We start from the raw sequence: 24,825 nt of genomic DNA on the forward strand, positions 1-24,825 counted from the left end.
AATAACAATTTGACTTACATGAACTTTATTTCAATTTGATGAAATAAAATTGTTCCTAGTCGGTGGAGTCTCCAGTTAGATCGTAAAGACATGCTTTTCTAAACTGGTAGCCACCTTTAGAAAACAGTAACATAAACATCCTTATTGTTACGAACACGTCAATAAACATGCAGGGTCTCAGTTATAACAACCAGGTGCCTAATCAAATGTATATTTTTATGAAAAGACTATACTAAAAATGTACATTTTAGTTGGAATTGCCGGAGCATTAGTAGCTTGACTTCGAAAATGTTCATTGTGTATAAATCATCCTTCGAAAATATCAAAGCTGCCTTCTGTAATTTCTAAAAACGATTAACTTTTCATCAAGTATTTACATTCAGTTGCGTTGGGAATAGAAGGATGACACTTTATGTCCAATTTTGATTTCATAGGGAAGTATTTTTTTAGTTTTAATGTACCCTTCAAACCACTGAAATCTAAGAAAAACACGAAGACTGTAAAATCGCTCTGAATTTCCATGTTTAGCTTTTCTTTTTCTTTTTTATCTCAAATGAATTCTTGAGTTGTTGAGGAAATTTGAATATATAGGCTTCCTTAATCAAACCGAGCCTGCAAATATTTTCATTTTTGTCGTGTTGGGCGACCTGTGGTTTTCCACTTTTTCTATTTTGATATTAGTTGTCCTGATGTTAAACCAGACGTTCTAATAGCACTACCAATTATTTCATGCTTGTCAGTAATTTACTGAAATATATGGACATATAGTATGTCGATAAACTAACATTTTCTGACATTAATTGAAGTATACTTAAACGAACATACTTTTAACAAGTATATAAAGACGTATGTTCCTAATTCTGAAATTTGTTGTCATAGAAATAGTTTATTTTCAGCAAAGGCATTGTGAAACCAAGGTATTATGTGTGACTCTCTTTCACTCGCTAACATACGTTCTTACACAGAAACATCTTCCATACCACCTTAACGCACATTTACTTCTACACAATATAAGAGTTTCAACATGCAAATGAGGAATTCAATGTCAAGACTGCTCGGAAAAGGGGAAGTAATTCATTATTGTAAATCTAAAAAAAAAAGATAAAAAAGTTCATTTAGAAACAAATCTAATGACTTAATTATTTAAGCGTTTGATGAAAGACACAGAACAAGGCAAAACCAAGTCGTTAATGATCTTTTAATGACATCAGTCGTTTGGTAAAGGCAAAAAAGCATTTTACAAAACCCCAAACTTTGATTAAATCCTTTTGAATCCTTTGAGCTGTGATAAACATTAATTGCTTGTGAAAAATAAAAACAAAGGCATGTTTTGGCTTTCCAGAACTTGACAGGGAACATATAAAAACAGACATATTTAATACATTATTTCTCTGTGTAATGAAATTAGTTTGACACTTCATAAGGGGTAATGACTGAATGTTTTCCATGTGGGACCTAGAGAAAGAGGTTAATTGGTTTTCTTTCTGTAAAGAGGTTGATGTTTTCTCTCCAAGAATATACTGATGTTTTTGGGTGTTTTTATTTAGATACAATCAATTAAACCGACATGTTCACTTTCATGAAATACTTGTTTGACAAAAACCTGTATATTCTATAAAACACTTACAATACCAATTTTAACCCTTACCCTGCTTAATTTCTATAATGAACTCGTCCAGCTTTCAATTTGGACAGTACCATTAACTGTTAAAAGGGGTGCTTGATAAGGGTTAAATACAAATCTTAATATACAGCATTTCGTACGTTTATTAACATTAATACCTCACTGTTAGTAGGGAAACATGGCGAAATGTCGATTGAAGTTTTGGTGAAAACAACAGAAGGTATTTTGGTGTTTGGAACTCGTATTTTGATACGAATTTTATACAGAATTATCATGGATAAAAGATTATATAGACATATATGACATTCCTTTAACATAGATGTTGTAAGATTTGGGACAAAACGGTCAACAACTTGATTCAACTTGATTCATAAAAATCAATTGGCAAATTTCTAAAATGGTCAGTTTTAACGATTATATTTTACTTTATATACTGCTGTAACAAGTTGAACGTATATCTTCATAATAAATAATTGTGGAACTATACATGGGATCAGACGGTCATTGAATGTTCAGTGAAATTTCCAAGAAATATCAGTTTATCTGACCATCTAATGAGAGTAAATATAGATTTTATTACATGTAAAAGGTATTATTAAAGATGACAGTTCTTACAGCTATTTCTTTCTTTTGATTTTTATTTTTGTTTTCTCACCAACACAATTATAGATCATATGGCGACTTTCCAGCTTTGATGGTTGCGGAAAACCCCAGGTGCACCTCCGTGCATTATTTCATCATGTAGAACCACCGACCTTCCGTAAGCCAGCTGGATGGCTTCCTCACATGAAGAATTCAACACTCCAAATGAGGCTCGAAAACCTACATCAATGAGAGGCAAGTGATTTGAAGTCAGAGACCTTAACAACTCAGCCATGGAGGCCCCCTCTTTTTTTCTTTTGAAGTAAGCATATCTGCTTTTTGCAAGTTACTTGTTTAACCTGCACCTTTGTTTTACTTGCCTTCTATTCAAACATTACATTTAACTATTAATATGTATATGAAAAAACAATATGTGGAATGGTATGCTATTACTGTAATCCTTTTGGATTTGTTTGTTTTCTTTTTTCTTTTCTTTCTTTTTGTGCTTTTCTTCTTTTTTCCTTTCTTTTTTTGTGAAATTGAATCATTCCTGATAAAAAAGTTACTTATAAATTAATTTACAACTTTAACTAAACACGTGCATCTGTGTAATAAACCTGACTGCAGACGAAAATGTGCGAAAAATTAGTAGTTTGTTATTCAGTTGTGACAGATAATCAAACAGCTAGCCTTTTTGAAAGTAATTATTTCTTTGTTAGGTTTTCCTGAATCGCAGACAATGTGATGTAATCATGCGATAATAAAACAGGTTTAAGAATGTAATTTATGCGATGTTATTATAGCCCAATCTCATTTCTGGCAGAAAGAAAACACAAAAAAAGCAAATTCAGTGAATTTATATTCCGAGAAAAATAGGTTGTTTACTGAATGAAGGGACTTTATTTTGAAAGATCCATCCACAGATTCCATAGATGAAGCCGAAAATTCGTATTTTTCCCAAATCTACTTTTTCAAGGAAAACCTCTGCTTTTACTACGTCAAATGGGGATAATACTCGTACTATATGAGCAAAGGTACGTGTTAATGAATTGTAAGCATTTTCAATTTCGGACGGACGGACAAACAGCTGGAGGGACAACGCCAAATCTATATCTCTCCACCTTCGTCGGGGGATAACAAATATGGTCGCCTGAATAATTATAAATGTGATGGAATACATTTTGTATCTGTTTTGTTGTATTTCATAGAGGATCCTAGCATTGTATTGATGTGTGCGTGTGTGTGTGAGTATGTGTGTGAGAGAGAGAGTATGATGTAATTTCATTTCACCAAGGGACCGATGCAATGAGTGAGACTATTATTTTCAAATCTTACGAGATGAAATAAAATTCATCTTAAACAAAAAAAACTTTTTCCTATTGGATGCTTTCTATGACAATAACACACAATATGGTACTTGTCATTTTATACGATATTTAGTGTTCTCCCCTAGTAGCACTAAATACGGACAAAAACACAAGTGATCAAATACCAGCGCGCAAAAACAAAAAGTTTCAAAAATATTTCCGCAAGATATTTCTCTGGAATATTTTCTACCAGAAATCATGATTAAACCGTCTTTATTTTTATTATGACAGTTATTAGAACTGCTGTAAAATCTGGACCATCGCAGTGTATGTTTAAAGCTTTTACTACATACCAGCTGAGTAATATCCATATGCCAGTCAGGTATTGATGCGGTCGCCATGTATTAAAATTATACCAATCCAGGAAAAATGTGTGTCATTTTCAAAACAAATACTGGATTCATTTTAATTCACGGATAGAGTAAAGTGCTATGGTTCATTTTGCACAAGGGTGTTAAAAGAAACTCTTTTCTTTTTTCTGTTGACAAGGGCATAGAGGATGCGGATAATTTTTCATTTAAAGTGTAGTTGGAATTGGACAGCCGAAGAGAATTGGCTGCTGTCGACATGTGCACTGAATGGAAACAAGAAACACTTGTTTACCTGTCTGTTTCTTGATTATTAAAGGTATTAGCTTTACGTCTAATTTACATCGAAATACAACTATGAGGTATAGAATCAAAACTTTTATACATGATGCAAACACAGAGATACAGCAAAAGCAATCGTACATACCCTATAACTCGCGTCTTACGATAGTGAAATGGTAAAATAGTGGTTCCAGTTCTTTTCATGCACAAGTTGTCGTCCCTAAACCATGTGAGAAACTACACACTCCGCGACAAACTGTGTTGATTCATGAACATTTTTTGCCTTTTATCCACTTCTTACAATGCAACCATGCTTGCAGCATTCAAGACAAAACCTATATATCTAGACAGCACGAATTACATGAAAAGATAAAAAACTTTTGCGTGTTTTTCTTTTCGCGCTCTGTAGTAATAATGAGAGAGAAGAAACAATAATAAGTTTCTCGGACAATAATTTGTAAGAAATCTATGGCTGTTTTGTCCAAATTTCAGACGTCTCAGCGCAATGAATAACTGATTTGATAGATACAAAATTACTGCATGGAAATTATGCTATTATGTCAGTATGGCTATGTAATTGTTTGCATGATGTAGTATTACTGGGAATGAAAATAAAACTTTGAACATTTGCGAAATGGTCCTGTTAAGAGTCGTTGCAATATGTGTATCTTTTAGATTTAAAGACACTAACTGGGGAAATAACCCGAAAAAAGTTGAAGTTGTATAAATGGTGGAGCAGATTCAAATAGTTCTTAGTTTTGTATTCTTCTGTACAGAATTAAAGTGTACCCTTAACTTCATTGCTTTTTTCTTTAAGCTGAAAATACATACGCATGTATTAGGTCTATGCAACTAAACTTAATGCAATATATTAGGATATTAGACGACTATTTCAAACCCACAGAATAAACACTAAAATATAACTTGTTATATTCTTAATATTTCAGTTTTGCTTCGAGCATTTCGAAAATTACTAATTTCTGATATTAAGCTGCAGTTCTGAAAATATTTCCGTTCGAATACGTATTTTCCGTACATTATTCCGGCATTCTCCGGTACGAACGGAGCCTGGCGTTTGTATGAGCTATATTATTGTCCGAGGAATGCCGAAACGGAATACAAGAATACGTAATCGCCCGGAAATTACCGACTGCCATTAGGGATGTCTGGCCTAAAGACAAAGTAACAAGCAATTAGTACACATCAAAGCGAAACTGGTAAGAAAACATGTATTCCACTCATCAAAATGGTGAAATACTGTAAATCCCCGTTGTTTCTGGCAAAAAAACTAAAATTGTTAATATAATATATAACATTTGACATTTAGAAATGTGTCAATTAATGTTCAAAATAAATAGAGAAATTTAATATATATTGTCACTAAGATGGAATCGGTTTAATTAGTTTGCCGTCGAAACAGATGAGCTTTATATTATATGTCTTTATGGGAAATAATGTAGACAGACAGTTTGGCAAAAACGTGATCTACCAAGAGAAAACGGAAAATACATATGGGCACTGTGAATTGCATGTTAAACCGGCATTTCTGGAAAGTCGAAATTGTCGTTAATGGACTTAAAACTGTTACAAGGTATAAATAAAAATCTTTGTGAACAGCTTCATCTGTGATTAAACATAGTATATAAAACATCTAGTGCAGTACTCAAGAGAATGCTTGAGAATAGTTGATGTGTGTGTTAATATTAGCCCCTTTAAGGAGTTTAGCTGACATCTCATTGGACATACAAAACACATAAACATACCATAGTAACTTATTTTCATGTTTGAAACACATTTCCCTTAATGTATAGTTTGGCTTTTTGAAATGTTAATGTCGGTATTCTATTTTTCCTGACAATTCTTAAATGAAAATTGCAATGACAATTCCATGCTCGGACAATGACCGTTAAACATTACACCCGCATGCTAAGGATGAAAGCTGCACACATTTGTTTAAATGTCCAATGGGGATCGGAACATTGATAAAGATATGGTCAGATCTTCTAAACCTCTAACATCTTTTGCTGACAACAAAACAATGGCCGGATAAACACAACGCTTTTTTTGCATAAAAATTGGTTATTAATACGGAATGTCGATCAATGACTAAATAAGAAAATGTAGATATATGCAAATATCATATAGAATCTAACAAAAGAAATGACAAAATACTGCTCAGATGACATTTACGAAAACCAATGTATTGCGACAAATTCATTGATCAAACTAAGATATATTGTCAGGATGTCCCGAAACTAGGTCAAACTTAATATGTTCCACGTCCAACAAAGTATTTTACTATCTGACCGCTTGAATATTTAACTGGAAAAAAAATACAGTTCGTGTGAGCCGCCATTTACATTTTCATCACTGTTAACAAATGATTTAGCAAAATGACGTTGGTTTAAATTAATTTCTCACACTTATCTAAAAGGGCTCTTGAATTCATACCGAGAATGCAGGGAAACAATAAGTTGTCTAAAATATTTTATTTTTGAGACAAATATCTGTTCTAAGTAAGATGACCCGTACTGACAATCGGCAAATTCCGTATTTTCCGTATGCGGTGTCGGCATTTTTCGCTTTTTACGGAAAGCCATGTGCGCGGTGAGCTACTTTACATCTGAAGAATGCCGCATTGTCTCAAGAGAATATTGAAATTGCCGAGTGGCATTATGGGTCCACTACCTTATAAACGCAATTCTTTTCTCATAATACCATTTCTTGTCAAAGGAATGGCTTTTGTGTGAAATAAATGGTCATTAGAGAATAGCAGTCAGAATATATTTATCACTCTGAAAAAGCGATTAATTGGATTTTTACCGTTTCCAGTTTTAGCGACGAATACCGAATATGACAGCCACTAATGCATTTCCCGCCGGAATAATACGCGGGGATAAAAATGTGCTGTATTTGTAGAGAAAAGATTATCAAATGCAAGCTTTTTTATGATCTGACGAACATGAACACTTGTGACAATAAAGCCGTTTTTAAAATTAGAACGTAGGCTGAAGAGGAGAATAAATATTTATACTGCTTTTTATGCTGGATTTAAGGTCACGGCGACACAGTTATATGTTATATTGCAACATTTCAGCTATTACGGTGAAGGAAGACCAAAGTTGACCCTACAGGTATTATTTAAGAAAACAGACAAGCATCTAGGTAGAACCGCCGACATTCCTTGGCTTTCTCATCTGAAAGAATTATACCTCCAAAGCGAGGTTTCGAACCCACAGCGATTTAAATGCAAATGATCCAAAGTCAGCGGCCTTAACCACACAAGCAAGAAGGCTCATGTTTATATTGTGTTAAATAAAATGCAAATGATCCAAAGTCAGCGGCCTTAGCCACACAAGCAAGAAGGCTCATGTTTATATTGTGTTGAATAAAATGCAAATGATCCAATGTCAGCGGCCTTAGCCACACAAGCAAGAAGGCTCATGTTTATATTGTGTTGAATATGTTTTAGTATGAATCTATAAGGACAACCCTTTGAGATGTCTGTATTTTTTCTTTTTAAAATGAAGTTTTACGTACGCCTTTAGTTACTTCATTTAGATTTATAACACAAATATTTCTTGAAACCTTCTTAATGTAATTTGGTTGAGTGAAAATCAATATAATGTAATTTTAGTTCAATCAGACACGTGGCCGTTTAATTCTTTTAAATTCTCTTGGATGTCTTTGATCAGGTTTCCTTTAACGAAATTAATTTTCAAGAATATAAAGTAAACATGTTATAACTGGATGAAGGCTTATATGAGTGTAGACTTTGTCTAAGTTGTGTTTTAATACTTGCATGAGTACATGTTCTTGTAGCGTTTCCTTCCTTAATACCTTTCAGCAAGTGTCTGAGGTGTCCCAAATCAGAACACTTTTGGCTCTTTCTCAAAAACCGTTTAACAGTTTTCACAAATTCTCTGTTCTTTTTCCCACCTACGTTTAACACATTTGCCATCTTTGTCGGAGCTTTGTATTCCCATGAAGTAGACCTACTGCTGATGTACCGATTTACAGCGGTTATTAAAGCGCCCTTGTCTTATTTCTGTTCAAGCGGGCCTTTTTTCAGTTATGGAAACAAACAAAACTCGCAGGGGGGGGTGAAAGGGAGAATGGGTGGGGCAAGGTCTGGGCTGTACATTTTGTGGGACAACCAACAATTACCACTTGAAGGAGTTGATACTATAGATCAGGCAGTATGAGGACAATTTTATTTTGATAGCCTGGGACGCAACCTTTTTCGTTATTCTTTGAGTTTTTACAAAATTACTTCTAAATAATATCAAGCAGTCACAGTTTGACCTTTTGCATGAAATGAGCCAGTAGTTTTCTACGTGAATCCCAGAAAGCAACCAACATAACTGTGCCAGCAAAGAGAGACAGCTTATACTTCTTGGGAGGTGGGGAACCAGTTCGTTTCAACTGCTTTGACTGAGCTTTTGTTTCGGGTTCATTATAGTTAACCAACATTTCAACCCCAGTGAAGATACAGTTCAAAAACCTATTTCTATCACAAAAGCGCTCAAAATGTTATTTTGCTATTGTCACCCTGGGTGCCTTTTGGTCTTCTGTCAGCTGTTTTCGGTACTAACCTTGCTCATACCAAATTTGGCGTGTAAAATCTAAAGTGCGGACGCTTTACCAATCCTAAACTGACTATCTACCTCCAGCAATATCACCCTGTGATCTTTGTTGACAAAATCTCAAGATAAGCCACCATTATAGGGGAGACTGCTTCAGACGGCTTTTCCCTCACGCTTGTCCTGCCCTCCATAAACTGTGAAAAACAGCTATCAAAGAATGGGATATGCAGGCTTTAGCAAAACCTTTCAGCAACCTTTGAAAAATGTGGCAAGGGTTTTCAACCTATAAAAATCTTTAAGAGATCTCTGTTCCTCCAGCTTAAGAGTCCATGGTAGCTCTAATATCTGCATTTTTTAAATGCTGAATACTTTATGTATACACTCATCATTAGAAAGAGTAAGATTTGGTGCGCACTATTAACCTTTATAAACTCCCGAGTGAAGTTTTTGCGTCGGCCCGTGGTGTTCCTGTTTTGGTGTCTTTTTCTGAACTAAGCTATTCTTACTGTGTGTTTGTACATGTCTCATAGAGTCACCATCAGATCTCCCAGTATCATGATTCCAAGATTCCATTAACCGATTTCTGCTTATCAAATTTGCTTGAATGAGGGTAATACTGGTATAAATGTCAAGTGGGAATCGAGATATCAATTATGTACACAAATTGCTATTTAATCATGTGGAGTGAAGTTGTTTGATAATGCTAATGTTTTGGTGTCACTTTGAAATAGATCACAATTAGTAGGTGATATTATTCTATGAAATATTAAGAAAATGTAAATGCATGTAGGTATCATTTAAACTTTTTTATATTATCTGTTGAATTCAACTCGCATAAAGAATTTGACGCGAAGATATAATAGTGATCACAATGGCAAATATCCACTTAAGGCTAAGCAATTATTTCTCAAAACGAGGGCATAGATCCAATAGCCATGACTACGTTTCAAAAACTAAGCTTTCCAAAACGAAAGTACAACAATGCATGCATGTGTACACAACAGAAATAAACACACATAATAAAGTAAGCCAACTAGACAGCAAGGACAACTTAAATACATTAACCCTTAGCCTGCATGCGGCAAGTGATTCTGCCTTCACATCCCTGCAGTCTGATCATGGTCTGCACTGTTCGCCATTCAGTCAGTATCCATTTGGTAAGCACCCCTTTTAACAGTTATGGTACTATCCAAATTGAAAGATACACACGTTCATTATAGAAATTTAGCAGGGTAAGGGTTAAGGAACCAGTCGGGCACCGCCTTGGAAAAGTCAAACCTATTTGCGTTTTATCAGCGTGTCACTGAAATACGTCTAAATTAATCTCTCCACTTGTGTACATTTACAGCGTTTACACTAAGCCTAATTAATCACAGTCCTCAATGTCTACTGTAACCACTTCAATATTTAACAGAACTAGTGAATTATACAGTGGAACCACTCTAATCCGAACTTTCTCGGACCGAAAGAAATGTCAAGTGTAGCTTACGGGTTCCAATAATGTAGTGTTAAAGTTCTTGAACAATTTCAGAATATCACTGCAGACGAAGACAGAAGTATCGCTTGTTTTCGATCACAAAAAAATGTATTCTAATGAAATATGAATTGCAAACTTTGCTGTTTAGAAAGTATGGGACCGTCTTATCAATATCGTAACTTTACGAGAAACTTGCGAGGTCCATTTCTCGTAAGTTCCGATTTACGAGAATATTTATGATTCTCGCAAACCGTCTTATCAACGTCCTCGTAAGTCCGCATATCGCAATCCTCGTAACTTTCTCGTAACTTTCTCGTAACTGGTTAAACACAGTGACGCAGTCTACATCTTTTTTAACGTCGTGTAAATAAAACGGGCACTTGCTTAGTAACAAAACAACCGGCATAATCTAAACAAAGCGCTTACGATATCGTACCTACGATAATTTTCATAAGACACCTGCCAGACTTACGAGAACCTTGCGAGAGACTTACGAGAAAGATACGAGAAATATTCTCGTAAGTATCTTGATAAGACGGGCCCTATAATACTAACAGAATAACACGTATTCTTATAGCCTTGAAAGAAAAACGGTCCTTTTGTCTGTCAGAAATGTTTTAAAATGTGGCATGTATTGTAAACGTTTCTTTGTTAAACAAATATAACCAAATTTAAGTTGCATGTTCCTACATACACGACCTTGAAGAGGACAACAACGCTCGGCTATTCAAAAGCTTTGTCACTAGAAAGGACTATAGTAATGAAAACATAGAAATGAACAAGTACAGAAGGGGCAACATTTTTTAGTAAAGAACCTGTACACCACATTGAACAATTGTGTGAAGTTTCAGTTCAATTTTGAGTGGATACTGAGATACCAATTTAGATACAAAACTTAGACAAAAATTCCTAAGTCGAAAATGGGCCATAATTTTGTAAAAAAAGCAAAATACAATAATCATTATAACTGTGAAGGGCAAGTAATTAATCACAGTGAATCAGTGTGTGAAGTTTCAATTCATTCCCTGAAGTGGTTGCTAAGATGCTAGCTTACATATAAAACTCAACCAAATCGGAACGCCATTACCGAGTGCATTAACTGTACCTTTTAAACTGCAGTTTGATTCACCAAAGAGTCTTTCGAGAATTTCCATAAGTTTGCAAGAACAAAAATAGATTTTATGTTTCCGATTGTGGTAGTTGGGATTTTTTTCTTTCTTTTTTATCGTTTTTAATCTTATTGTCAAATGTAGTTTTCATGGCAACAATTGAAAAGCAAATTTTAAAGTTTTATATATCTGTTTTTAAAAAAAGAACACAACTACAAATGTATTTTAATGCCAATATATTCAGGAATTTCTATTTTTTTTCTTCGGAAATTTGTGACCAAATATGACTAAAGTATATTTGGAAAATCATTGACGACTGATTCATAATTGTTGAACCTACTACTGCCTTTCAAATCGATGTGCGTATCTGCACAATGCTGATGGTGTTTTGTGTCATTTGCCTCAAACAATAGCAAGTAAAATAAATGCATGCACTACCAATGTACTTTAGTGATAACTGTAGCGTCTGATAGAAGCAAAGACTTTAAAAGACAAAAACAATGTTAATCATCTTATGGAAACAGGCAAAATAAATTTATAACATCTTATTTAACAAATGTATCAGACTGTAGACCACTATGCAACTAATATCTGTGAGTAGAATTTGTAATTTGTCGTCTGTTATATCAAATGCAATTTGTTGCTTGTGATGTCAAAAATGACAGTAAATCAAAGAACGAACTATTTTGTCAATACTTATTTCACCGTATTGATTCTAAAAATAGCAGTCGCAGACACGATGCAATCGAATTCTGACAGCTACAATATTACCTTATTTACGTATGGAAATTTATACTTGGTTATTATGACTTGATCTAAATTATATATTTTTCTATATTATTCTCTCATGTCACGAAAAATTGAGCAATGACAAAAAAATCTGACGACAGAAATAGTTTTTATATAAACCACGAAGTATTATGCATATGTTTACCGTGACAAAAATCATTTATTATACCCCCACAAAACGAAGCTTGGGGGCTATATAGGAGTAAGTCGGTCGGTCGGTCAATCGTTCGGTACGTCCGTTGGTTTTCATGGTTCGCGGACAATAACTCATGAAAGGCTTGACAGATTTAAATAAATTTTGGTACACTGGTGTAACATCATAAAATACAAGTCAAGTTCGATTTTGACTACAAACCACTATTTTTGACGTAGTTATGGCCCCTTTCCAACTTAAAATTTGCCGAACTCATGGTTTCCGGACAATAACTCATAAAAGGCTTGACAGATTTAAATAATTTATGGTACACAGACCTGTGTAACATCATAAAATACAGGTCAAGTTCGACTTTGGCTACAAATAACCAATTTTTGATGTAGTTATGGCCCCTTTCCAACTTAAAATTTGCCAAACTCATGGTTTCCGGACAATAACGCATAAAAGGCTTGACAGATTTAAATAATTTGTGGTACACAGACCTGTGTAACATCATAAAATACAGGTCAAGTTCGATTTCGGCTACAAATAACCAATTTTTGATGTAGTTATGGCCCCTTTCCAACTTAAAATTTGCCATAATTCGTTACTCCTGTGACAGTTCTAGTTTCTACAAAAAGTATCACAAGTGGTATGGCATATTTATACAATATCAAAAATAAATTGTCCCCACTTGAAGCTATGAGTAAAATAGTGTTAAAAATAAGTATGTGTCCACTTTGTCATGAAACTCAGTAAGACCCTAGTGATTTTTGTGTTACATGGTTTCTTATTATAAATCGCTGGTGTGCTGATGATGTCATGCTATAAAACATTTTCTCGGGCAATAGTTTCGAGCGTTGAGCGTCAAGCCATTCAACAAATGTATACTTTTATACTTTACTGTTCAAGTCCGTCCTTAGATTGTGCAAGTTAATGTCAATCAGTGGACAATTTGAATTTAAATTGGGGGACAAGTTTATGAACAACTATACATCCATTACAGCTAAAGTCACGTCCCACAAATATCACATTTGCTCGTAATCCAGATTGATACCCGCCAGACAATTGGTTTTCATTGAGCCAACGTACGTTTGAATTAGAAATAGCATGTATTGTACTATTTATTTGAACTGTCAAAAACATGTTTCTGGCTTTCATGTTAATCTGTTTTGAAAGTTCAAATAAATAGTACAATACCTCTCTGGTCCCTCATCTTATCAGAGAATGTGAAGTCGGAAGTATTTAGCATGACTTATAAGATATCCATTGCCCATAATTTACTCATTTTTTCTTCGGATACTAGCTTTAAATGTAGAAAATTTCATCAAGTGAATTTAACTAGACTAAATATATACATTTACTACAACTGTTTATAGAGCTACATTCAGAATTAAATACCATGTGTAACAGTTATCATGTCTCCCACCACACAGTGGTGTTGGAGACATATTGATTTACTCCTGTCTGTGTGTGTGACTGTGTGTCTTTCACAAAGCTTGTCGGCACTCTAAGTCGAACATTTCTCATCCGATTTTCACCAAATTTGAACAAAATGTGTTTGCCAATAAGTCCTCGACCAAGTTAGATAACTAGCCAAATCGGCCCAGGCACTTCGGAATTATGGACCTGGAAACTTGTTTTTGATAATCAAAGCACTCAAAGTCTGATAAGACAGTTGAGGTCTTGGTGCATGGTTGGCTCGTATACTATTATTCAGATGATTAGGCAGTTGTGGGAGACATGCGCTTTTCTCAAAAGCAGCTCTAGTTTGTTAAATTATTTCCAGTTTTCAGTAGTAGAACACTTTAAAACTGTGCTTAACTCTACATGTATTAGATGTATACTGTTTCTACACACTAACATTTTGATTTTATGTTTACAGAGATACTATGAAGTAATTTTCCATATTTGGGTTTACTTTATCTTTAAATCATGTGTATAGGATTTAAGCACTTATCGATTATTTGCACATTGATGTTCATCAACATTTTTTTTGTGATTCTAGCAGTGAAATACGGTGAGTTTTGCGAATCCACTGTGATAATGCGATTTGCACCAATATATGGATCCATAACAGATGGGTCAATTTCAGGTACCGTTTGTCTGTCGGTTATGTGGACTGCCGACATAAACGATATCAATTGAACTTACTGTTATCTTGACTTTGACTTACTGGGTGTCGTTCTGTAACATTTTATTAGTTGGAGGTGTTTAAATTGAATGATATGAAACTTTTATTTTCTTATGCCAAGATACTGAATAAGATAATTGTAAGAAATTATTTATTATGTTTATACATACATGTATATGTTTCGTATAATATCCGAAAAGCCTTGTTGATCGATTATGAACGTTAAGTAGTGTATATCACTTATAAACATTGCATGTTTATTTCATTAAGAGAAGAGTATTTGTAAAACAATATCTACAATCAAGATTTCATCTTATATGTGCTCATTCAAAATAATTGCTTTAAAGGGAGTCGTTGGTTTTTCGGTATAATTAGGTTGGAATGACCTGTCTCGAAAGCAAACTAAGATTTTAGTTCTTTTTAACCACACCTGATAGAGACACGGTGTCCATACTTTATCAGTGTGTGTGAAAGACTTACTAAGTATGCCAGGTACGCATACACTTAGGTACGAAGTATCACGGGCAAGCAAGACTTTAAAGTCGGTAATGGAAACAAGTTAAGAAAATCTTTGTGTATTCAGCTAATAAAAGCGGCTTTTAGAAAAGCTTATTTTAGTAATTGATGCTATCTATTAAGATATCCTATGCGTGTATTAGTGTGACGGCACAAAGGATGTGTTACCATAGCCTAATAGTTTAACAAATATACAGGACAGGTAACGTTATTGGTAACGTAATTATCATATTTCAGAATCTTTATTGGAAACTAAAATTAAGAAAATCTTTGTGTATTCAGCTAAAAAAAGTTTATTATAATAACTGACACTATTTTTTAAGGCTCAGTGTGACTGTGACGGCAAAAGGAGTACTATCACAGCTTAAGAGTATAACAAAAAATATAATTATAACTGGTAACGTAATTATTTTATTTTATTCAGATCCCGAGAAAACGGACACAGACGTCCATAATGGGGTCATCGAGTATGGTAAGTATTATTTGGGATTTTGTAAAGGCTCACAACTTTCGCTTTATCTTATGTTTTAAGTTCTAAAATTTGAAAAATACTTCCATTATAATTAGTTACATTATAGACAAAAACTAAAAATATAGAGATCATGAAATCTCGTGAAGACGGCAAAATATGCCGGATAGTTCTCTACTTCGTTAGTCCTGCAGTAAAACTGTGTGAGGCATTTTGTTTTACGTTATAACTTTCAATTTATATTAACCATGAACTAAATAATATTAAGTTTGATACATGAATTTAGAAATCGTACGGTAGTTTTATATAAGTTTAATAAAAATTCGATATTTTGACCCTTTCATCCACATGAAAATACAGTTTAACTTGGTATACGTACTATCCAGACCTTAGCCGCTATTACCAAAAAATGGCACATTTTAACACAAGATCGTCAAATATCAACACATTCTCTGTTGTTGTTTTTTTAATCTTCAGCATTATATATCTAAAGACTTGACATTAACAAAAAGATGCAATTTGAAATTGAGGAAATTGATAAGTGAACTTTGATATTGTAATACATGTATTTTAACATTTTCAGACCATGACGTCAAAGAAGTAGGGGTACAGAATGGCGACTTGGATTGTGGTAAGAATAAATAAATACAGAATGGAAATGATTTTCTGATTCATTCAGACTCCATGCATCAAACTCATCAGTTATCAGGTTTTGTTCATCTGGATCCATGCTGGTCGCAAACGCACTATGTTTTATCATGGCGCGATTCAAATGCTATTTCGGCATCCTTCGGGAATTACAGAAAACTGCTTCTTTCATAATAACCGGAGAATGCCGAAATCGCGTACGAAGAAATACGTAATCTAACGGAAAAAGCCGATTGTCCTTACGGAACCACTAACTTAAATCATGTAGCAGGAGACAGTAACGTTAACAATAACGTAAACAATCATCCAGTGTTTGAAAATTCCTACATCTGGCTTAATGATTTTAGCATAATTTAACACCGACTAACAATAAGACTGTAATCTCTTTAGTTTTAAAAAGGAAGATCCCAAATGCCCCTCGAGGCATTATTGCAGGCACCAGAATAGAACCACAGCCCTTTCATTATACAGCTTAATGACGTCCTTATTAACAAGACTTCTACTGCTCATGAACAGACTCAATCCAACCGAGTCTGCAATTTTCACTGTTTGCAATGTTCTCGCTGCTTCCAAGGGATCTACTTTCCTGATTTTATTTTTTCTACATCCCTTGAATGTTTCGAACCCGCAGATATATGGGGTTAGTGATATGAAGTCAGCGACCTTCACCACTCAAACAAAAAGACCCAAGTGCTTTTAACCTCATAGTGATCTTGAGCATGGATTTTATATTTTTAGGGCTATGCTTTCAAAATCGTATTTTAGTTAAGAACGGTTATACATAACCACATTTTCAGAGACAACTCCAATGAAGTCGACACAGACAGAGATAGAAATGCAGTCACCACAAGCTTATGCAGCGGTTAGATTTGAAGAAATGCTCATTGAAGTAATTAATTCCTCCACCTTGTATGTCGACTGGTGTCCTGTCCTTAACTGTGATAATCTATACGGATACAAAATACGTTACTCAATAACAGACAGTTCCTCATACAATGAGGTTTTTGTGACTCCAGGAATATCAAATTACACACTAACTGGTCTAAAACCCGCGACTGAATACGTCATTTGTGTTAATGCAATAGATGATAACGAAAGGGTGATACAACAGTGTGGTCTTGCAACGCAGAAAACAGTTGAATTTGAAGGTGAGTTCATCATTTGAGCTTTGTCATAATTAATAATATCATTTTTTTTCAGTATTTTTATGCCCCCGAAGGGACTTCGGAGGCATATAGTTTTTGAACCGTCTGTCGGTCTGTCGGTCTGTCCGCAATTTTCGTGTCCGGTCCATATCTTTGTCATCCATGGATGGATTTTCAAATAACTTGGCAAGAATGTGTACCACAGTAAGACGACGTGTCGCGCGCAAGACCCAGGTCCGTAGCTCAAAGGTCAAGGTCACACTTAGACGTTAAAGGTCATTTTTCATGATAGTGCATTGATGGGCGTGTCCGGTCCATATCTTTGTCATCCATGGATGGATTTTCAAGTAACTACGCATAAATGTGTGGCACAGTAAGACGACGTGTCGCGCGCAAGACCCAGGTCTGTAGCTTAAAGGGCAAGGTCACACTTAGACGTTAAAGGTCATATTTCATGATAGTGCATTGATGGGCGTGTCCGGTCCATATCTTTGTCATTCATGCATGGATTTTAAAATTATTGGGCATGAATGTGTACCACAGTAAGACGACATGTCGCGCGCAAGACCCAGGTCCGTAGCTCAAAAGTCAAGGTCACACTTAGACGTTAAAGGTCATATTTCATGATAGTGCAATGATGGGCGTGTCCGGTCCATATCTTTGTCATTCATGCATGGATTTTAAAATAACTACGCATGAATGTGTGGCACAGTAAGACGACGTGTCGCGCGCAAGACCCAGGTCCGTAGGTCAAAGGTCCTAAACTCTAACATCGGCCATAACTATTCATTCAAAGTGCCATCGGGGGCAAGTGTCATCCTATGGAGACAGCTCTTGTTTTTTTTTGTTTTTGTTTTGTATAATGTAGCCTAACTAATGACAATGTTCTCTTTGCATTTCTGGGAAAATAATCTCATCAAATTAACCAAAAAAAAAAACAACATATGATGTAGTTCTGAAGACGGTGAACCTGTCGACAATATTGATAGAAAAAAAAACCTTTTACAATTAGGTTGTTTTTAGATGTGGCTTTGATCTGCAATCAGGAACACAGTGCTAGTACTCCAGTCATCACCATTTACATTCTCAAATATCTTGTCATTGCTTTGTAAACAAGTATATAATGTTTAGAAGGTAAGCCTTACCAACTGAACGTGTCAGTCGAGTATTTTCGACTACCAAAAAGTAGCAATATGTCTGTGATAAAAATATCTAAAACAATATAATATATACTACGTTTTGATGAAGGACTGAGGGTTCAAACGAGATGGTTCACCTAAGGATAAAACGTAGTACATTACGCAAAGAAACCATAATAATTTCAAATAAATCGTCATTATATAGATATACGACAGAAAATTGGCTGAATGTGGAATTAAGCGTTAATTTAGACTAATTTTGACGTCATTTTGACAAAAAAGGAACTGACTTCCGGTAATTGACTTTCCGTTAAGTGCCCCATTAATTGTCTTTTTGTTTGAGATGTTTTGCCCAGAAGGCAAGTACCTTGGTCTATAATTTTGTTTTGTCTTCTGACCATGGATGTGCCTGTTTCTAATTAATGACGGTATTGAAGAAATGTTCTGCAAATATATAACAGCGGTTCCCGTATTCTGCTTAAATATTTTAAAAGTACCAATCTTTACACTTACTTAGGAAGAAATTGTATATTTTCGAGTAATGAGATGTTATTTGATAAGCTCTAAATTCTGGAAAAATGACTACGTTGATGCAAAAATAGTAATTATTATCGGTTGGTGGAAAAAGGTTATTGTTATTGTCGCTTTTTGTAAACGGTTAGACCTGCAATCAAATTGTATATAATATAAATTATTTCTTTAAAATAATTTCATTTATTCCTCGAGACTTAAAATGTGTGTTAGTTGCTAAGGATTCGGGATTAATCGGCCTTTATTATTTAGTTGAACTGGTTTTCGTTTTATCAATACAGTACTGATTTGCATGTTCAGCGAGCCGAGAACACAGCCAGTTGTTCGATATAAAAGCAAAAAGCCCGTGCAGATTTCTCACATCGCGTCTGAAAGGGCGAATAGACCGTTATTATACACTTACTGACAGAATCTACAGTTCTTCTACATGTCGTTCAGTAAAGATAAACTTAAAGTAATCTTAAATTGAGATGCCGCATGAACGTGTTAGACCTAAACGACAAGGCCGGGAAAGGAAGGACGAAGGTCACAGGCAAAATGTAAGAGCAAAATCGTCAACAACAGGAATATCACCATAGGACGAGAGGAGAGGAACAAAAGGCCGGCCAAGTACGAGGTGCGGAATCAGATACCTCCACATGACCTTGGAGCACGAGGGACCGGTAATTGTGCAAACGATATCGAGAAGGAAGAAACAGACAGTTACAAGATAATGCTGGTGGGTGTATTAATAATATTATTGATTTTTAAGTATTTTTATATGGTTCGGGTATTTCACAAGACTATGTCATGGTTAGAGGTAAAATTTCAAGGAGGGTGTGGCGGTGTAAGTGTATAGGTCATCTATACTAGGCTCGTCTGTATGGTCAGCATGTCTAATATTGAACAAAAAGTTACAGTCTGTGGGAAGATGCGCAAATTAAATCATACCTTCTGTTAGTCTTACCAGTGTCTTATTGGCGGCACATCTGCCTTTCTCCCTTGAACAGATTTTCAGAGACGAATATATCAATTTGGCATTATTGCCGGTCAAAGGGGGCATTTAGTTTTCAAAACGTTTTTTGTAAGAAAGACATTTTAGACTGTCTACCGACGGTCAGGCTAAAAACACTCGGGCAAGATTAATTCTATATGCAGTGGTCGAAAGCGTTCATTATTTATGCGGCGACATATTTAACCAATCAGTGATAAAGTTCAGAAAATGCTTTGTTACATGTACAAGTTTTAGCATGGCGTGTGGGGTGGGCAGTTTCGGTTGCGTCGGGTGATATCGCCCGCATCCTGGTCTTAAAACATAACAGACTTGTGGTGGCGATATGTGCAGGTTAATGACGCAGAGGAAACGGTTCGGGCGAGTACACGTCACTGCATGTGCAATTACTTCATTAATATTCAAATTATTCATATAAAGCACATACTTCGCTCCACATTCGGGAGTGTCCTGCAGTCATTATAACTTTTCAGTGAAGTATCAAAACCCACATCCCGGGATAATTTGCAAGTAGAACATTTCAGAGACATTTTAGGGGTCAAGATTGGGGTCGCGCCCGGAGATGAAGTTTAAATGAAATTTCGTCTCAGAGCTCAAAAAAAAAAAAATATATATCGATATAGTTAACTTAGTAGACGATATTGACCCAAAATAACAGCTGCTAAATTTCTAAAATAGGTCAAGATCTAGGTCAAGGGACTTGTCATCAAAAAACGCAAAACGCATACCGTTTAGTACGTTTAATAGTCTTCTCTACTAACACAAACACTGGACTGACACAGAAAGTTTTTATTTTGAAACAACACTTCCTTTTGAGGAATGGATAACATTGCAAAATTTGCTAGGATTTAAATATACGCCACAAAATACCTGTATTCTTTTGTATTTCCATGACGGTAGTTTTACATGATTTGCATGAAAAGATTGAAATATACAAGTATTTAGTAACAAGTTGACGGTGACATAGATTAGACATAGATTAGGCCAAAACAAGGTGTTTACTGACTTAATACTATATTTAATCAATGTAACAATATGTACAGAAATTAGTGCATTAAGTTAAATTTCGAACACATTTGGTTTCTTCAGTGTAAAGTAGTCATTCTATGCTATGCTCTTAAAACTATGATGATAAGAGATTGATTGAATAAGTTTTTGCATATGAAGCTGTAAAACTCATTTATTTTAGGAAGGGCCTTAATTATCCATCATGGCTGTATATTACTTGTTATTTAAGAATGATTTTCATGAAGTTTCCGTGGTTAAAAAAAAAAAAAAATGGTTACTAGGTCGTGGTGGGCATTTAAGAATTTTGTGTTGAAATCAAACATGAAATCGGGCAAACAGCAGAACTATCTAGACGATTTTACTGGAAGTGGTTTTGCGTCTTTAAATGTATTTAAGGATTTGATAGCAGTTGGCAATCGAAAGAACAAAGCAATAATGATTGAAATTTTGGGGTTCAGAGCTTGATTTGTAGACCTACAGATGGTGATCCGAATTCTGACCACTACACTTCAGAAAGTAAATTAAAAAAAAAAAAAAAAAAAAAAAAAAAAAAAAAAAAAAAAACATCGATTGTTTCACAGAATAATTTTTATTCAGGACTGCAGATGCATGTGGATTGTTTCTTCTCTGCTTCATCCGACTCATTCTGTTGATTTAGCAAGCCTATCTCCACATTAGGGTTGAGATTTGTTTAGATTTAACAATACTAGGATTCTTGCGATATTACAGTCGGTATACCCGTTTTTTTTCAGGACTATTTTTGGATTACCAATCAGGGTAAACAGTTGTTTTTTCTGCAAATGCTTGGGGTGAAGGTTTGGATTAAAGGTCATTGGTGTCACGCAAACTGTTGCCTGACACGTGGCATAAATGTGGCATAACTTCCGATAGAATTGTTCTAGAACTATTATATTATTCCCCATTTATCTGGGGTACCTACTTGTCGAATAAAGAAATCAAATTCAGTGGCGATTATGTTTGGTGCCTTCATATAAATATTTTATTCAAAACCAATCACGTGCCTGGTCGTTTTAATGGCATTTGAAATGGCCTGCTTCGCCTTCGAATTGAAAAGTTTAAGACATTCTTTATTTAGAACAAAGAAGTATAAAATACACATTTTATTTTATTGGTCGGAAATCTCTACCGATTCTCTGATACAATGTGTAGCACTGCTTTTAAAGCATTTGAAATATTTCGACAATTATAACCGGTAAAAGTATAGCCTATACTTAGTGAATACGTCACCATGTTTATTCATGACGTATGGTTTAGTGTAAGGGTTCTCATCAAAGTTTATCATACCTTACGAGCATTATTTTTCATTAGTTTTTATATGAGAGTGTTTTTAAGTAATCTATTACAGGGTTGTCATACGGAATCAAATTCATTTTTGCGGCGGTAGATATAAACCTGTTTTATTGCAGATTTATTATAACTACGAATAAAGGATGTTTAAAGTTGTTTTCATATTAGCCTATTTTGGCAGGCCACCTATTTAGATTAATTAAGTGTACTGGTAGGTTCAAGCGTCGGTGGGATCCGGTATTTAGAGAAGAGGCTGACCTGTCTTTTACGGACAGTATTTGGTTATACGTTTAATAAATTCTAAGACAAATCAGAAAGGGGATTTTATTTTGTTGAAAATACAAAACGAAACCAGGGTAGCTTGCCCATAATTCAATTAATTTAATGCGATTCTATGAAATATTAAGATACTATTTTCTTATGGGCAATATCCCCCGAGTCAAACATTCAAAAGACCAAATAGTTCAAGCAATTTCTGAGAAAATGTTCATCGCTACCGAGGCTTTACATGCTAGTGGTTTAAATTTATGACAATTATTTCACAATTTGGACACAAATTCAAATAAAACTTGTGTGTGCCAAAAGTTGATACAATTCTTCATTGATTTAGGTAAACTATTAAACAATATCCGAAATTACGAATATTTGGTGATTTGAAACTATGTATGTACTTTTACCATGTATACACGCAAATAAAACAAATAACTTTTCATGACTACTTACTGTGATTCAGAAGTTCTGACGTCACAAATAACCTAACATCGAATTATTTTGTTAAGATCTAGTTTGCCCAAGATTTTTACGGTTAAACCAAATCACACTATAATGTGTTATACCACAGCAACTTTTTTCCCGGTAAAATGTTGTTCAGATTTATGCTATTAGGGATAAGTGCAACAATATGCTTAATTAGTTTGTCCTGTACGTACTGATCATTCGTATTAGAAATATTACAGTATCTTTCGGTAACACCGCATGATATTTTCGACTCCAGCGATTGGCTGGCCGTGTGGATTGAATGTTTACCTATATTTTTTGCGTTCGCTATAATTTCTTTCGCGCGGATTCATTGCATTTTACTTGAGATTTGCCGCGGTCACAGAGATGCTTTAATAGAAAATTGTAAATGTCTAATTTTTCTTTGTGTTGATTTTTTGGGGGATAAATTTTTGCAAAATTTATTGTGGCGGAAAAAATCAATAAATCGAGAGGAGACGGGACGCATGGTGTTTGTTAAACAGCTTTCTAGCACTGAGTGTTTGGTAGCAGCTCTTGACTTGCTTCGTGGCATCGTTTTGGTGCGGAGCCGTGGTGAGCTGAGGTCTGCTGTCACACATTCGGGTGTGGTCCGTGTGCTGGGTGCCGTCTGCGGTTTTTAGGGGTCATCGCATCGCGTGTTGTCTCATGCTTGCGCCTGGTCTCCTCTCGCTTGAAGATAGAGCGGCCAAAAACATGCCAACTTAACTTTTCAATGTTTTTCTCAGATCTATTGATGCATTTACCTTAGCAGATGTAGAATATATTAATTTAGAAATCAAGTATTTTAAGTCATTTGTTCGTCATAATGTGTTATATGATCTTAAAACATTTAACAGTATAACAATGAGATAAATAAAAGACAAAGAATGGTACATGTTCTTATTTTATGTCGAGTAATATGGAATAATATAAATTATTTCTTTAAAATAATTTCATTTATTCCTCGAGACTTAAAATGTGTGTTAGTTGCTAAGGATTCGGGATTAATCGGCCTTTATTATTTAGTTGAACTGGTTTTCGTTTTATCAATACAGTACTGATTTGCATGTTCAGCGAGCCGAGAACACAGCCAGTTGTTCGATATAAAAGCAAAAAGCCCGTGCAGATTTCTCACATCGCGTCTGAAAGGGCGAATAGACCGTTATTATACACTTACTGACAGAATCTACAGTTCTTCTACATGTTGTTCAGTAAAGATAAACTTACCCTCCCGCAACACCCTAAAGTTGCTAATGCAGTAATTTTTTATGGTTAACATAGTTTTTTTGGTGAAAGACCTGACATTCTGGAGAAATTTGTGTCAGATTTGCTGCGTTTTGTATTATACTTTCAGGGTACAGATTTCTTATATGGCATTTATTGAAGATGTCAGTGAGCTGTTAGTGCAACGTACACTGTGAAGTCTCCGATATCCCAATTATAATCATACTCAAAGAAGTTACGAATGAATGTTCTGTGATAGAAGCCAAGTCGAAGGAACTTCAAAGTACCGTAGATACTTCCTGGAAATTAACTTTTGGATAGTTCCCTATTTATGGAATTCAGGTGTATTGTGTTGATAAATAACAGCATTCGTTAGAATGTTTTTAACTGGAACTGTGTGATTTTTTTTTAGGATATCGGAAATTAAATTAATGTTTAAGACATTTTCTGTAAAAGAATATATAGGAAAGAAATTACATGAACTTGTGTATTACTTTAGCTTAGGTATTTTCATTTATATCTTAGCTTCTAGATAAAAGATAAGGCTCACTGGCAGTTATTTATGTGTTTTGTAGTTTTTATGAATCGGTAATTATACCTTAAATGTTAGGACTGTCGCTCAAATAATGTTGAATTGAGGGGATCAGGCGAGATATCGAGTTAATTAGATTGCTAAACAATAACCGGTTGGGTGTTTGTTTTGTGGCGATTTAGACG

At 34.9% G+C, this 24,825-nt stretch overlaps 1 protein-coding gene across 2 annotated transcripts in view; it reads left to right on the top strand.

Annotated features, from left to right (window-relative positions):
* LOC123523112 (leucine-rich repeat, immunoglobulin-like domain and transmembrane domain-containing protein 2) overlaps positions 1 to 24,825 on the top strand; it is a 76,723-nt gene that overhangs the window by 43,244 nt on the left and 8,654 nt on the right. For both annotated transcript variants that reach the window (XM_045300750.2, XM_045300749.2), the window contains exons 3-5: positions 15,332 to 15,379; positions 15,960 to 16,007; positions 16,822 to 17,172. In XM_045300750.2, coding sequence (XP_045156685.2) covers positions 15,332 to 15,379; positions 15,960 to 16,007; positions 16,822 to 17,172 — 447 coding nt within the window. The remainder of the gene's footprint in view (positions 1 to 15,331; positions 15,380 to 15,959; positions 16,008 to 16,821; positions 17,173 to 24,825) is intronic.

Source organism: Mercenaria mercenaria, chromosome 8 (assembly GCF_021730395.1).
Source record: "Mercenaria mercenaria strain notata chromosome 8, MADL_Memer_1, whole genome shotgun sequence".
In the NCBI taxonomy this organism is placed as follows: Eukaryota; Metazoa; Mollusca; class Bivalvia; order Venerida; family Veneridae; genus Mercenaria; species Mercenaria mercenaria.